The sequence below is a fragment of the Zalophus californianus genome, chromosome 3 (genome assembly GCF_009762305.2).
Source record: "Zalophus californianus isolate mZalCal1 chromosome 3, mZalCal1.pri.v2, whole genome shotgun sequence".
Classification (NCBI taxonomy): domain Eukaryota; kingdom Metazoa; phylum Chordata; class Mammalia; order Carnivora; family Otariidae; genus Zalophus; species Zalophus californianus.
This window is the reverse complement of record NC_045597.1, coordinates 193,019,106-193,034,838: the sequence shown is the minus strand read 5'-3', so window position 1 is coordinate 193,034,838 and position 15,733 is coordinate 193,019,106. Positions and strand designations below refer to the sequence as shown.

Below are 15,733 nucleotides of genomic sequence, written 5' to 3'. Positions count from 1 at the left end.
GTGTGGTGTGGGTTTATGCTGATAAGTCTTTTACAGTATATACCAAAGGCCAAACAATGGTCATCAGAAACCCTTATTAATGACCTGAGGGACCAGTTGGAAGTCAGCTGGCCAGGAAGGCTTGCCACTCGAAGGTTGGGCCGACAGGGACAGCCCCGGAGCTTTACCCCCCAGGAGGCCCGTAGTGGAACTTGGGGTGGGTGGGGTGGACCAGAACAGACACAGTGGCCTGTGTCCTCAGGCCAGCCCGTGTGAAGGCAGCGCCCCTGCTCTGGGGAGCCTTTCCTCGCAGGGGAGGGCAGAGAGCACCTGCAGAGACCAGGCTCGCATTCACGTTGCGCTGTTGGAGCACATTCCTGCTCCGTGACCAGCCCTGGAAGCTCAGTCTCTGTGGAATTGGGTTCCTTCCCTGGAGCCCGGAGAAGCTTCTCTGGAACATGGGGCTGGCCGCCCAGTAACCCTGCGTGGCTCTGCTGCTCCCTCGCATACTTCACCTTCCTTCCCGGTGCCCAGGAGGCCCAAGGATCATCTACTCAGGAAGCCGCGTGTTAGCTTCTCGTGTCCGAGGGGCACCTTCTTGGGACTGCGTCCCCTCTGTTCCCATAAATGCAGCTTTGTGTGGCGGACTTCTGCATGTTAATCCTCATGACACCTTGATCAACGGGAAGAATTCCAAAACACCTTCTTGGGGGGGGGTGCTTTTATTTTTTAACTTTTCTAGAAAACTTGATAGGGAATGAGTCGATCTTTTGTGTTACTAACTTTAGTAGCTGAGCAGATAATGAAATTTAAGGTTACTTCTCTTTTCAGAAAACAGTGGGCTGAACAGAAGGTGGTGGTGGTTTAGGGGACAGAGTTGACAGACTTCTCGAAAAGCTAGTGAGGGACAGTTTTGTGAGGGTTGGGTCTTTCCTCGGGGTGCGTAGGAAGTCGAGCAGTCGCCACAGCCACGAAGGGACAAGGGGAGACTAAGACTGCAGGGCTCCTCGGGGGTCTACAGAGCAGCTCTCGGGGAGCCCGGCCGCTGCTGTGCTCGGTCATGCGCAGTTCCTGCCAGGCAGACACCCGTGACCCGGGTCGTCCGCAGCCTGAGCCTGGTTGGCTCGTGTTCATCACCTGAGGCTGCTAGGGCAGCAGACAGGCAGTGAGGCAAGGGTTTACTAGAGAAACTGCCTAAACTCCCAGTTTACAGAAGTGAAACTACAGCCGTATGAAAAGCTTACAAAGGAAAAGTGTTTGGCATCCCGAGTCCCCTGATGAGGCTGCATTTTAAAATAAGATTCAAGTGCAGACTAAACCAGGATCGTGTGTCCGCTCAGGTTCTTAAGCGCCCAGTCGAGGTGCGGGTTGGCGAAGCAGCCCCCCATGCCGCTGGGGACATGCAGGCAGCAGAACCTCCGGGGACACGTGCAGATCCTGGCCGTCTGCATCAGGATTTGTACAAGCGTTCGTGTCCCCTTCGTGCGTGAAGTCACCACTTGAAGAGACCCTTAAAGATTTGATCCTAAGGATGTTTCATTGCCTCACAACTTAGTTTCTGGGTCACTTAGGGAAGAGCCATCTCCACGGCCTTCCGGAACATGCCGGGCCACCAGGACCCCCGCCGCCGTTCTGAGCGTGGCCCAAGCCGCTCCGGCTGCCTGCGGTGCTGCTCAGACCAAAACAAGCCTTTCCAGGGCCCGGGGCCCTCTGAGGGGTGTCATGGGCCACTCGTGGCCGGGCCAGCCGCTCTGGAGCCTGTGACTCGGAACGCCCGCTTACAGCAGGGGCCTGGGTGTCAGGGGACAGCCACCTCCAGACGGCAGTCTCTGCTTGGCGAAGCTGGCGCTCAGGGCTCACAGCGGCATGGCCCGGGGGCTCTGGGGCGGGGTGGGGGGACGGGGCAGCTCCTGGGGGTCCCCCCCCTTTGCTCCGCTGCCCCTCCCTCCGTGTTACCTTCAGACTGGTGTCTTTCAGGCCTGGGCGCGCTGCCCCTGCACGCGCAGCCTCTGGTGGGCGCGGACCGCGTGTCCCCGTCCATGCACAAGCTGAGGCAGCACCGCCCGCTGGGGCGCACCCAGTCGGCCCCACTGCCCCAGAACGCGCCGGCCCTGCAGCACCTGGTGATCCAGCAGCAGCACCAGCAGTTCCTGGAGAAGCACAAGCAGCACTTCCAGCAGCAGCTGCACATGAACAAGGTGGGTCCATGGGCGCGGCGCCTTCCTCGGCAGCCTGGCTCTCTGACCCGGAGGGGGGCTGGCAGATGGGAGGGATGCCGTAGAGGCCGGGCTTCAGCACGTGTGGCAGGACGGGGGATGCTGCGTGTAGTGGGAGCGTGGGCTGCCGGGCGGGGGGTCAGCGCCGTGTGTCACCATGTGGTGTGTCCTGCCTGGCCAGCGCTTCCTCCTGAGTTCCCGGAGGATACTCCTTTTCCGCGAGCAAACCCCCAACAGGGAGCCCCCACCCTTACACTGGCACAGAGCCCCAAGAGCACCTTCCCCAAGCCCCTCCGTACCTGCGTGTGCCTGCCTGTTGGAATATCACGCACAGAAGGGCTGGCGCCCAGGACAGCTCACGGAGGTGTGCACACCTGCGCGGTCCCAAAAGTCGCTCACAAAGCTGCTTTGGGGCAGGAAGTAGCAGCTAGGTTTTGTGTTGCTGTGCTGGTGATTAAAACCGGAAAACAGGCCGCATTCCTTGAAGGTGGTATTTGGCGGTGGCCCAACTCTAGCCTAGGGTACCCCCATGACAGGGTCGTGGGGGACACATGTGAGGAGACAGCCCCCCAGCACCGTGCTCCTGAATGGCCAGATGCCCAGCACAGGCCAGGCCGAGGCCCCCATGGGAGACAGGCTGCCCACCCCAGCCCAGAGCCTCCGGGGCTCCTGGCTCTCCCGGGCAGACCGTGCAGAACTATGTCAGGAGCGGTGAGGCCGCCCCATCAGCCCTCATCTGGATGGCAAAGGCGCTTGCTTCCTGTGGGCGAGATGGGGACTGTCTTTCTGTTCACTCCCAGTGTCAAAGGCACTTCACTTCCATCATCCTAGTGTGGCTGTGGCTTCCTAATTTTATCGTATCACTGTGACTGATAGGGTGGGAGGTTTTAGGAAGACAGAAAACACCTATTCATTCCTGGTATATTCTTAAAAAGAATGATTTAGGAACTGGGTGATCTCCCTGGATTCTGTTACATGATTGATTACGAGAGGGAATGACGATTGAAATGTTTGTACAGCATTCTCCTGGGATCTCGGGGAGCCAACGATGTTATCTCATGCTGTCTGGCACCCGCACATCTGCCCTGAGTCGGGTCATGGTGTCCCTAATGGGCCCCTCACCCGATGGCACTGGCACCCAGCTCCTGACAGCTCTGAGGCCGCCCACCCTCCCAGCCTGCCCAGGGTATGCTGGGGATTGCAGCCAGTTCCCGGACAGTCTGCAGCTCATTCAACCCCAGCCTTCGAGCACGGCCGCTTCGCTGACGATCCCTTAGGGAGAGCAGCCCTGCACGGCCGCTTCGGTTTTCCCAAGGTCCCTGACCAAGGCAACTGCACCATGGGGCTGGGGAGCCTCCGTGAGCAGGAAGGACAGACACCTGAGCCGGCTGTGCTCCCCGGCTGTGGGTTAGCATTGGTTGTTAGTGCCCGGAGCCTTAACGTGCAGTGGTGTTTATTTAATAAAGCTTTGCTAGGAGAAGGAACTTTCTGGAGAATGTGCCCCCGGTGGGTGGGCAGGGCTTACGGTTCTGGAGGTGGCATGGGCACCCTGCAAGCGCTGCAACTGGACATGCCATAGGGCGGGTCTGGATCGTGCGGGGAGGGAAATGTGCTGCAGCAGGAAGAGAGCGCTTGAGGGCGTCTGTGCCCCTGCGGGACCGAGGCTTTGCTGGGGGTGCAGTTCCCGCCTTGCTTGAGTCCTGTGGCTCCCAGGGCCAGGCTATGAACCTAGGAGCTTGGGCTCCTGTGTTTGGGTGGTCTGACTACCAGCACGTCTAGTGATCTTTCAGTACTGGCCCCAACTGCAGTCTGGCCTTTGGGACCTGCATTTCTCACTTAATCAGTAAAAGGGGCCTTTACGGTGCAAAGGGCATCAGAGGACAGCGAGCTGGTTTGTCTGTCTGGTTTGCAGCCGCATTTGCCCGCAGGAGCCTCAGCCCTGAAGCCAGCTCTGTGGTGCCACCAGCCCACAGCCTGGCTGGGGAACGCAGAACCACATTTCAAAGGCGGCGGAAGGCCGTGGCCCAGGGAGGCTGAGCGGCCCAGGGAGGCTGCACCACTGCTGAGCCGGGAGCCCAGGCTGTGAGCGCGCTCGGCATCACGGGGAGGCTGCTGCTGTGGACGCATCCCTCCCCAACTCCCTCTGTACCGCCGCCTGGCGGCTGAGGCCACCCTCGGGATGGGCACTGAGCTCCAGAGAGATGGTGGCAGCTCAGAAACCCCTGCTCCTGCCCAGAGCTGCCAGGACAGCGGGGCCAGCACGTTCCAGCCTCCAGGAATCCTTCACAGAGCCGGGCTGGCTCTCATGGAAGCACAGAGTGGCCTAAGTCCTCTGGAGGGACCTGGAGGTCGCTGCTCAGACGCCCTCATTTTCCGAGGAAGCTGAGAAGACCAGAGAGGGGGCCTGGGACGCTCGCCCTGGGAGCAGGCAGGTCCCTGTTCCTGCTCCGCCATGCTCCCCTGCCTCCGGGCTTTGACCATCTTGCAGCACACTCCTAGGGCCGCGGGTGTGGGGTCGAGGCCTCCGGGAGGGACCCAACCTCCCAGCCCAGGCCAACGTGCAAGAGGAAGGAGAGGGCACCACAGGGCGTTAAACAGAACCCTCTGGGACTTTTACACATTCAGCCCTAAACCCGCCCAGCGTCATTCCTGGAAAGAAGCAGAAGGCAGCCCACAGAAGACAGGCTGAGGCCCCCGGGCAGCCAGCACCTTCCCCACAGAGAAGTCCGCCTGGTTGCCGCAGCTGCTGATGAGCCAACAGCACGGGCAGGGACAGACCCCGGTCCCAGGCCTCTGAGAGCGACCCAGACCATCAGCGCCCTCCCCAGACTCCGCCAGCGTCTCTCCTGCGGGAATAAGGCCCTCTGCGTCCAGGGGTGGCTCACAGCATGGCTGGTCGGATGCAAGCTGTCAGCCCTGTTTGTGGAGCACCTGAGCGCACACGAGTGTGCACAGCATGGTACCTGCTGCCATGAAGTTTATCCACAAAGTTCCCAAAGGCCGCGAGTTCCATGCTCTGGGGGGCGCATGGGGAGTGCCTCTGCTGGATTGGCTCCGAGCCCTGCCTGCCTCAGTCTCTCTGTCTGTCAACTTGTGTCTAGGTGAGGGCACATGGGGCTTCCTACACTCTCCCTGAAACTTTTCTGTTGTTCTCAAGTTTAAAAGAAAATGCTAGAAGAAACTAGGTGGGGACTTCTCTGTCCACCGTGTATGCTTTCCCACGGCCGCTCTCCCCTGTCCTCTGTGATGACAGTCTCAACTTTGTCACGGCCCAGCGTCCTCCGGGAAAGCCCCAGCCTGTGTCCTTCTGGCTGACCCTCCTCCTCTGTCTTCTCCCCCTGCGTCCACCCCGAGGAGGGCCCAGGGCTCTGGGTCCACATCAGAGCTGAGCCTCCCACAGGGGCCTCAGAATGGGCCCTGGGCCCCTCAGGAGCAGGCACAGCCCCCGGTGACCTCTGTGCCGGATCCCCTCAGGTGGCCACGGCACCCTGCTCCCCCACGCCTGCCCCCGGGTCTCCGTGGACCCTGCACAAGGGCTTCCCCAGGCAGGGGCTTGTTGCTGCGTGGCCCCCTCCTCCGAGCCTACAGGGGCCCAGCCACTGCTGTCTTCTCCTTGACTCTCTGCTGCATGATGATACTGCCCTTCAGGTTCTCCAGCCTTGTCTCCATTTTCCTTGGTGTGTGTGGCCCCCCGCCTCTTGCCCCTGAAGTGCTGGCTTCGGGCGCCCTGCCTGGAGCTGCCGTGCTCGCAGCCCTGGCTTTCCATCTGTGTGGGGCTCCCTGACTGTCCTCTCCGGCCCTGACCTGTGTCCCGAATCCCACTCAGATCCCCCTTCTCTCACTGAGGTCAGCCTCACAGGTCCACCTGGCACTTGGATGGCATCCTCTGGGCTGGGCTCTGGCCCCTGGATCAGAATCTGGGTTGCCTCCTTCTCATCACCCACGTCTGCTAGGCACCAGCACTGCACCTGGATGCAGCCCTCTGCGGGCCTTCTGCCCCTGCCTGGCTGAGCCCCCAGAGCGCCCCATCCCTGCGGGTGCTCCCTGCCCCTCGCCTCCATTCTCAGGCTGACCCTGGGGGGGCAGCGGAAGCGTGAGAGCCTGTGACCTCGCCGGGCCTGAAGCCCAGGCGTGCACAGCCGTGTGCTGAGGGCCACTCAGCCCAGCGTCCTCTGTGGTATGGACAGGGCTGTCCCTGTCCCTGTGACGGGCAGGGCATCCCAGGCTGGGGCCCAGGGCAGTTTGACCAGCCACAAGGCTCAGCACGGGCCTTGCGGGCTCTAGGTGTGCTGGAAGAAGATGAGATTAACAAGCAAAATATAATTGCAGATCTCAAAATTATCAAGATTTTTTTAAGACCCTTTGGTAAACTAGTGTGAGAAATTTGTCAAAGCAACTGGATAGGCGGTTGGCAGGTATTTATACGAAATAAAGTCGTAGCCCGCACACCATCTTCTGGCTCCTCCCCATCTGGCCACGTGCGTCCTTCTGAAATCGCCCTGACCCCACTCCCCGCCTTCCCGTGCTGGGTCAGAGGTCCTGACGGGAGGCTGCCGTAGGGTCGGGTACGAAGAAAGTGACCATGGGTCCCATGGCTTGGCTTTCACAGTTATGTTTTCTTTGAAAATACTTCTTATAAGCAGTTTGAGGGTTAATCGTGTAAAATAAATCCTTTGCCAGTCTAAACTCCGTTTTCTTACAGTAAGGCGAGGTGGTGCTCCGGAGGCTGCACACTCAGCCGACTTCGGGTGTGTGCACACGTCACTGTCCCCCGAGCTGGGCCCTGCAACAAGTGGACAGAATGTTAATGCGTGCACAGCGGTGGCCAGCAAGTCCATCCCTCGTCGGCCGGACACATTGTGTCGTGGCAGGGGTGACGAAGCAGGCAGTTCTGTGAGGACCTCTTAACATACAAATGGGCAGGGGCTAAAAAATGTTAGGCTTCCCTGAAAACCTTTTGCCTTCTAGAAAGAGTCAGAACGTGGTGGAGAGACTCTTTCCCCACGACAGTGCAGCTCCTTCACAGAGACATAAATCGGGGCATTGGAGGTCTTCACGGTTCATCAAAGCCAAGGGGCCGCTCCCCCAGGTGCAGGCCCAGCTCGACACCTACACCTTTCATTGCGCGCCTCTCTGTGCTTGGCACACACATGCTTCACAGATGCGCCCCAGATGCGGGTCTGTCTCCTTCCTGGGCGCAGCAGACTTTTTCAGCACCGTGCATGGCGCCCAGGTTTGGGCCCCAGCTCAGGATTAGCAGCATCCCCCCGGTTCGTCTGTCCCTTTGCTCTGAGGTAGGGAGCCTGTGCCACCCCTTCACCACCCCATCATCTCTGTCGCCCTCATCCCTTTCCTCTGCCTTGTAGATTATCCCCAAACAGAGCGAGCCAGCCCGGCAGCCCGAGAGCCACCCTGAGGAGACCGAGGAGGAACTTCGTGAGCACCAGGCCCTCCTGGAGGAGCCCTACCTGGACCGGCGGTCAGGGCAGAAGGAGGCGCACACACTGGCCGGGGTGCAGGTGAAGCAGGAGCCCATTGAGAGTGACGACGAGGAGGCGGAGCCCCCGCGGGGCGTGGAGCCCGGCCAGCGCCAGCCCACAGAGCAGGAGCTGCTCTTCACACAGGTGACTGTGCTGGCCAGGGCCAGGCGAGGTGGGAGAGGACGGGCAGGCAGGGCAGAGGGACAGCACAGGCCCTCAGTGTCCCTCACCGCCCAAGGGGCAGCGCCCTGTGGCTGGCAGTCAGTGGACACTGAAGGGCCCCCCACTCCTGCCTGGCTGGGTCCTTGCCCACCCTGCCCTGGGTGGTGTGGGACGTGGCTGTGGTTTGAAGTCTATTTTACGTTAGCAATACCTGCAGATACTGGCCCTACTGGCCCTCTGTCCACTGTGGCCATCTGTGCACCTGTATCCCAGCCAGACGCCAGCCCCAAAGTCCCTAGAGATTACTTTCTTTCAGATATAAAAACTGTAGGTTCACATAAATCCAAGTGTTAGCAAGATCAGCATATCGTTAAAGGTAGGAGGAGGAAGATTGATTTCTTAATTGATCGAAAAGGTAGGCAGGGCCTTTGGGGGCTCAAGGGGCAGTAGTGACCAACTTTATAGATCCAGAAAAACAGTGACACAGTTACCTAGTCCCAGGCACTGACACATATTAACCAAACTCACAAGAGATTGATGAATAAATCTGATGAATGATTTATCAATTTATAGTGAAAAGTAAGACTTCCATGCCTGCAAAACACTGGGACAGCCAGCCAGTGAGTCTGAAGCCCCAGGGAGGCTGCTTGTTCTTGGTCAGCAGGACCCGAGAGCCAGGGGTGTCCAGGACGTGGGAACTGATCGTACCCTTCAGCAGCAGAGCTGTGTCCGGAGCGTGGCAGCTCCTGTCCTCTGGAGTCGGGTGCTGCAGGCAGCCAGTGTTTGTCGTGCCTTTCTGCACCTGGCTGGCCATCCTCGGAGACCGTCCCAGATGGGGCTTTGCTCTGGGGCGGTGGGAGGGCCTCACGGTTGTACCTGGAATTCAGCGCATTATTAGGATGCTTATAGGAAATTGGAAAGGTCTTACATAAATGTTTAGGACTAGTGTCTTGCAGATGATAAAGTGATCACGTTATTGTGCTCTAAACCCAAGACAATGATTAGAGACGCTTATTTTCTGTATTCTTTGAGGAATAATGAGCAGAGCTCCCTGTTGGGCACTTGGTGGTCCTTGTAAGCATAAGATAGGGCAGCCGATGTTTTGGAAACCGAGCGTCAGGGAGAGGTGCTCTTAGGTGGTGTCTGGTGTCCGTGGCAGTGGGTGTGAGCCCCGCAGTTGGGGGTTCCACCAGCAGAAGCATGACAAGGCGGCTTCGGGCACCTGGCCCCGTTCTCTCCCTTTCTGCTCCTTCCCGACTCTGCTTCCTGAAGGCAGGACAATCGGGCAGCTGGGCGGAGAGGCTTTCCTTCCCCTGGCGGCCGCACGGCTGCTGGACTGCTGCTTCTCATGAGGGGCTACCGCTGGGGACCTTGTCGTCTTGCAAAAGGACAAAGCCTGTTCACGGATCGTGGAAGAGCTCTGCTTTCCCTGCCTTCACTGTTCTGGGGACGCCCTCCCTGCAGGCCTGGCCCCTGCCTCCTCAGGGACGCTCTGGGTGGGCTCGCCTCTGCCTGTCATGGGGACATGCGCCTCGGGGTCTCCCTCCCTCATGGGTCCCGGGCCCCATCCAGCGCTCCCCTCTCTGCCGTGGCCCTGGGTCCAACTCCTGGCTCCTGCCCACCCCCACAGCCCCTCCTGGAGTCCCCCGTGTCTCCCCACGGGCTCGCGTGCAGGGCAGAGAAGAGCTGTGCAAGCTCGTGAGGTGCCCGCCCACCACGGTCGAGAGACGAAGTCCCTGCTTCGGGCGCCGCGCTGCCTGGTCGCCCCTGAGCTCCCTTAGTTTCTGAACTGCCCGTTCTGGGTCCCTGTGGTATTGTGCCAAAACCAGCTCTTCCCATAGAAACACAATTTTTGTGAAAAAGAGTTTCTCATGGAAGCGTACGTTTAAAGAATTCACCTCCTTTTCGCTCTGGTTATTTTGCTGAAAGGTGGCTAACGTCCTGGGGATGGTCCATCTGGCCCCTGCCCCCTCACAGAGGTGTGCCCGCCCCCTCCCTGTCCCTGACACTGGCTGGCTGGGCCTGGGTGTCTGGAACCTGAACGTTTCTCCTTTGCTTCATCTAGAGTCTTTCTGTCCTTGAGTGGGGGTGCGGGGTGGGGAGAGACCAGCGAGCAAACCGTGGCCGCGAGCGAGTCAGCCTTTCCGTTCTGCCATGTGCTCCTCACACACGTTACTGGCATGCAGATCGAGTTCTCTCTGTCCAAAGCAAGATAGCAGCAGCCTGGCCCCGGAGGGCTGCCTGTAGGCGGGGGTCTCCGTGGGCAACAGGCAGCCCGTCCCGGCCAGCTGCCCCGGCTCATATGAACGAGCTCGTGCTCCCGGATCGTGTGAACCAACGAGTGGGCAAGTGGTTTACAGGAAGAGATCTGTGTAGCCCCTCAGGCAGGGAGGTGGGAGGTTTCCTGGCAGCAGCAAACCCCATGTGCCCTCTCCCCCCAGCAAGCCCTTCTCCTGGAGCAGCAGCGGATCCACCAGCTGAGGAACTACCAGGCGTCCCTGGAGGCCGCCGGCGTCGCTGTGTCCTTCGGCGGCCACCGGCCTCTGTCGCGGGCACAGTCCTCCCCGGCGTCTGCCACCTTCCCCATGTCTGTGCAGGAGCCCCCCACCAAACCGAGGTTCACCACAGGTACGTGCACGGCGGGCCACGGGGCGGGGCGGCCCCGTCGACTGGCCGGCCAGTGCCTGCGGGTGAGACTGGCCCGCGGCTGCAGCAGCCACGGGGGGCCCACATGGGGCTGCGCACGTCCGAGTGCCGGCCGCCGGTGACCTGCCCCTCGGCTGCGCGGCCAGCTGTGTCGCTCACTGAGGCTCTCTTCCCAGCCCCCTCCTTGATGCCATGGTCTTTCCCGGGCTCCAAAGTCCACCCTTCCCTTTGCTAGAGAATCCGTTTCCTCCAGAGACAGCCCACCGGCGGGCCAGTGTGGCCGGCGGGCTGGGGGGCTTCCCATCCGTGCTCCCCAGGGACAATGAGCTTGTCCTTTCTCGTCCACCACTCTGTGAACCAAACCTTCCGCGGGGCCTTGCCCACGCGGCCCAGGTAGCTATAGCTTATGGATATCAGGCCACATGGTGTGAGGGCGGCTCAGCCCTCCCTGCCCCAGCCCTGCAGGAGCCAGGCAGGAACCCGCCAGCAGGACTCTGTCTCTGCCGCAGCCGCGCCGTCCCCACGGTCCGGGATCAGGACTGTGTAGGCAGGTCTGAGGCTCCCCGCTCTGAGTCAGACGGGCCCGGGACAGAGGGCAGCAGGACAGCTCTGCAGACCATTCTCGGCTCATACTTCTTGTCAGAGACAGAGGAGGAGAAAGTGCTCTAAATACAGAATGGTTTCGTCCTTCTTCAGACAGCCCTGTAATAGGACAAAATATAAAACATCGTATTTTTCTGCGCACTGTAATGTGTAGCCTCTAAACATGGCTAAGTTCTCTCCGTTACGTCATAAAAGGATACTCTTCATATTCAGAGAAAATTGTAATTTGTAATTAGCCAGAGATTAAAGCAGTGCTTTTCAGAAAGAAAACCAGGAAGCTGCAGAAGGTCACAGATAGAGTCAGCAGGGGACCTGAGGTGGACACGTCCCTAAGAGAGACCTCCCCTCCCCTGTGGCCACAGCAGAAATGCGCCACATAAAATGTGCCCACCATGGGGGCCGGGGAGCCCCCCAGGTGCCTCATCCCTGCGTGCTTCCCTGGGGGGAGACCTCAGCCTGGGGGGGGGGCCCTCTGCTGATATACTTTCTTAGCTCGTCTGCATTGTTACTTTTTTAAAATGTATAAAAACAGTATGAGTTCCCTGTTTAAAAAAAACAAATAGAACGAAAATGCCGAGAAACTGACAGTTGCCCCCAATCCCGCGACCCAGAGGTAGCCACCGTTAGTCTGGTTTAAATCTTCCAGATGTGTTTCTGTGCACAGCCGGACGGACAGATGGACACAGACGTGGTTTAGTTTGCGCAGATAGGACTCAGTTGTCCCTGTGTGCTTTTTGTGCATCCCCCACGCCCTGCCTTGGGGTCTTGGTGCACGCGGATGGGCTCTCCGTCTTAGCTGCAGCACGTCCTGCAGAGTGTGCTGGCTGGCTCTGCCGCTCCCCCGCCCTGCAGACTCGCCTCCAGTGTCCCATCCAGAGGCAGGAGTGACATGGTGTCACCTCAAAAGTTCCAGCCACACGGCCAGTAAATATCAACCGACTGCTTTGTCAAGATGATGCCGTGTTCGTTGCACTGATGGGCATCTGGGTTGTTTGTGCATGTGTGTAGACATGTTCCATACACACACTCACGTGTGTGCAGAGATAGGTATACGTTGCCATTATGAACTACCGAACACAGCCTCTTGTGTGTACGTGTCTTGCCCGCACACTTTAGTGAGCTGGTGGTGAGTTTCTGCAGCTGCTTGTTCTACCACATGTCCCACCATGCCCCACTCAGTTTTGCTGGTATACCCAGAATTCCTGCAGCACCAGGGGACGGACTCCTGTTAGCCCGACTCACAGAAACCAAAGGGGTGGTGCTGGGACTCATGCCCCCAGAGGCCAGGTGTCCGGCGGGGCCGCAGCTCCGCTGCCCTGTGGTTGGTGATGGCGCCTCCGCTCCCCAGCCCCTGACATGTGGAAGTAGCAGCCGTGGGTCTGATGCACATGCGCCCCCACCTCTGTTGACGAGAGTGAGCAGACGGCCCCTCATGGAGACCTGCCTGACCCTTGGGGCAGGTGTGAGGGGGCTGCAAACAGTGCTGCAGCAGGGACAGTGGACCGCCCCTCCCAGCAGACGTCTCGCTTCCCCCGCTGCAGGAGGGGCACGGGACAGGGGTGCATCCTGGAGGGAGCTGTAGGGGTGTGCACAGCACCCCCCTGCCTTTCCCCTTCCTCCAGCCTCGCCTCCGGACGCGCAGCATCCATCCTCCTTCTGGCATCTTCCTGGCCATGACCTCAGTCACTCTGGTCCGGGGGTGTCCCTGTTCCCTGTGCAGCAGAGCCCGGGTGCGGCGTCCCTCCCCAAGGGTGACCCCGTTGCCACGGCTCCCCGAGGGGCGCCAGCAGGCATCGCAGCCCTGCCCTGTCCCCAGGAACTCTGCAGACGGGTACTTAGCACAAGTTCCTGGACTCAGTGATGTCCATTCTGTGCTGATTTTGAATACCCTGGTGTTTACCTGTTCGTATGTGTGCTCACGTTGTCCCAGCCGCTCTGGAAGGTTCTAAGGGTAGGAACCAAGTCTTGCCTTCTGAGCCCCAGAACCTCAGACAGGACTCCGTCCAGCACACGGCTTTGTAGAGAGGCTGCTCCCTGACAAGAGGGACTGAGACTTGGGACTAAAAGCTCTGAGTTTTGGAGGACAGCATAGTCCTGCCACATGAGTGTGCCCATGGCTGAAGGAGTGGGCAGTGGCGTGGGGCATCTCTCCGTTTCCCTCTTCTTGACTTGCCCCCCCACCCCCACCCCAGGGACCTCTGGGCACGTGCTGTGAGCAGGACACTTGCCTCTGCTTCCGTTTCTGGGAACTCCAGTTGGCCTCTGGTGAACTTGGATTTTTCCGACAAGTGGCCCTAGTGGATAGAACGCCGTGTTAGCCTTTGTCAGTCCTAGGGATGTGGCGGCTTGCTTGCTGGGGAGGTGGTGGGCGGCAGCCAAGGACCCCCGCCGGCTGCTCTGACGGGCTGGGCCGCACGCTCTGCTCCAGGCCTTGTGTATGACACGCTGATGCTGAAGCACCAGTGCACCTGTGGGAACACCAACAGCCACCCCGAGCACGCCGGGAGGATCCAGAGCATCTGGTCTCGGCTGCAGGAGACCGGCCTCCGAGGCAAATGTGAGGTAAGGTGGGCCCACGTGGGCCTGCGTCAGGCTCCAGGCTCAAGCATGCCGCCTTTCCACTGCGGCACCAGGCACCTGCGGGTGGGCCCCAGGGAGCCCAGGGCTGTTTCCCTGCACACCCAGGTCCTCCCTTCCTGGAGGCCAGCCTCTGTCCTGCCTCCTGTCTTCCTGCCGGCGGCTGGCCTCCCACATGACCCCCACGCGTGGACAGGGATGGGACAGGGGCTGACTCGTGCTGCCCCGTGCAGTGATTGGGAAAGCTAGAGCCCTACAGCTGATGAACACCATCCACACCCACCTGTCACAGCCCCGGGCCCACCTGGACCAAGGCTCGAGCAGGTGCACAGGAGAGTGGGGGCAGCAGAGCCCCCTGTGCCTCCACCCACTCCTCTTGCAGAAGCCAGGATATTTGGGAATTTAAGTCATTGTGGTTCCTGTGACCCCCATCCTTACCGGCTTTAGGGTGATGCATGATTTTCAAAGGGGGAAGGGGCCCAAAAGCTGGGTCCAGCATCCTGCCCTGGGGTGCTCTCTGGGGAGGATGTGACCCCGCCCAGCTGGTGAGGAGTGGACGGCGGCACCTGCTCTGGGGTCTGGCCCAAGGCTGCACCACTGGGGGGCAGCATTGCCCTGGCGGACACCCCTAGGAGGAAATCTTCCGGGCCCAGGTGCCCTTCCGTGCCTCCCACCACCCCGCCGGACCAACCCAGGGCCCTGCCCTGCCTCCAAGGCCCGTGCCCCATGACCTGCTCTTTACCCTCTGGCCTCTCCCAGGAGGGTACCCTCAGCCCAGGGGCCTCTCGGGGAGCTTCTTCGCCAGAAGATCAGACACGAACAGGATTGAGATGGTGAAACAGCACACCCGGGGGGAATGAGACCCTTGGACCCCTCTGCCCTCCTGTGGCCCTGAGGCAGGAAGCACCGCCTGCTCCCTGGCCAGGGGTTGCGGGGGCTCCTAGGACCTGCAGACCGAGATACCAAGGAGGAAGGCGGTCAGCAGGATGGTTGGGAAGAGGCCTGGGTAAAGCATGCAGCTTCCATGTGGTGACATGAGGGACGCAGAGCCAGGTGCCCTCTATGGGCGGGGACGCTGACGACAGGGTGCACCTCCTGCTTCACTCAGCCCAAGGGAATGTGGTGGCCCTGCCTCCACCAGGATCCCACGTGGGCCCCCAAGGTGGCAGAGGGCCCGGGTGCTGGACATGGTGGTAGGAATTGGCCCTGACCACAGAGAGGTTAGTGGGACCGGCCAGGTGGAGGCCCGGGCCTCCTGGTCCGTGCCCCTTGACCTGGCAGACGGGTGTGGGAGCTCTGCAGGCCGGGCTCCCCTCCCCGTGCTGCTGCGTCAGGCCCAGCTGGGCAGCGGAGGGTGTGAAGCTCACGGCCCTGTCCACTCCGGGAGGCTGGGCTGGCGGACACCTGGCCACACTGCCCCGCCTCTGCTCCCTCTGCTCTCGTTGCCCTCCTGTGTCCGTGGGCATCCCTTGGGAAGCTGTCACCTGTGAGCAGTTACGGATCCTCCACAAGGTGGCAGGGAGTGAGAGCAGGCCCTGGACCACAACCACCACCGGGGCCTCCTCCACAGTCGTGGAGATGGTCGTGGAGACTCCCGTGTGACCGTGGCCTTCAGAAAGCCACGTCGGTGTGAAATGTTAGCTTGAACCTCGCTCCATTAACCGCCCTCCTTTTAAAAGTTTAAATAAGCATAGCCCAACTAAAGAATAGTAGATTTCATGTTAATTTCTGGGGAAATGTGAAAATAACTGTGTAGCCTCGATGTGAAGAATATCCAAAGCAAAGGAAAATGTGGACAGACACGCAGATGATGAGGTAAATTCGCTGACTTCAGGCCCAGTGCGGGTCGCAGTGAGGGGCTTATTCCCGGGCCTCAGGGGTGTGCAGGGCCTGGGTGTGAGCCCATGGGCCTGGGTGTGAGCCCCGCAGGCCTGGAGAGGGCAGCCCCCTCCCCCCCCCAAAGAGTAGACCCCAGCAGCTGGAAAGCAAAGTAGCAATTTGATGCCAGATCATTTGGGTGACAGGGAAGGTTAAAGCGTTGAAGGCTGGAATTATCTGTCTAAATCTGTT

General features: G+C 60.1%; 1 protein-coding gene across 8 annotated transcripts in view; it reads left to right on the top strand.

Annotated features, from left to right (window-relative positions):
- The window catches only part of HDAC4 (histone deacetylase 4), a 293,729-nt gene that overhangs the window by 233,338 nt on the left and 44,658 nt on the right, over nt 1-15,733 (top strand). For all 8 annotated transcript variants that reach the window (XM_027588588.2, XM_027588587.2, XM_035726567.1 and 5 more), the window contains 4 exons: nt 1,957-2,177; nt 7,562-7,819; nt 10,279-10,465; nt 13,515-13,648. In XM_027588588.2, the coding sequence (XP_027444389.1) occupies nt 1,957-2,177; nt 7,562-7,819; nt 10,279-10,465; nt 13,515-13,648 (800 nt within the window). The remainder of the gene's footprint in view (nt 1-1,956; nt 2,178-7,561; nt 7,820-10,278; nt 10,466-13,514; nt 13,649-15,733) is intronic.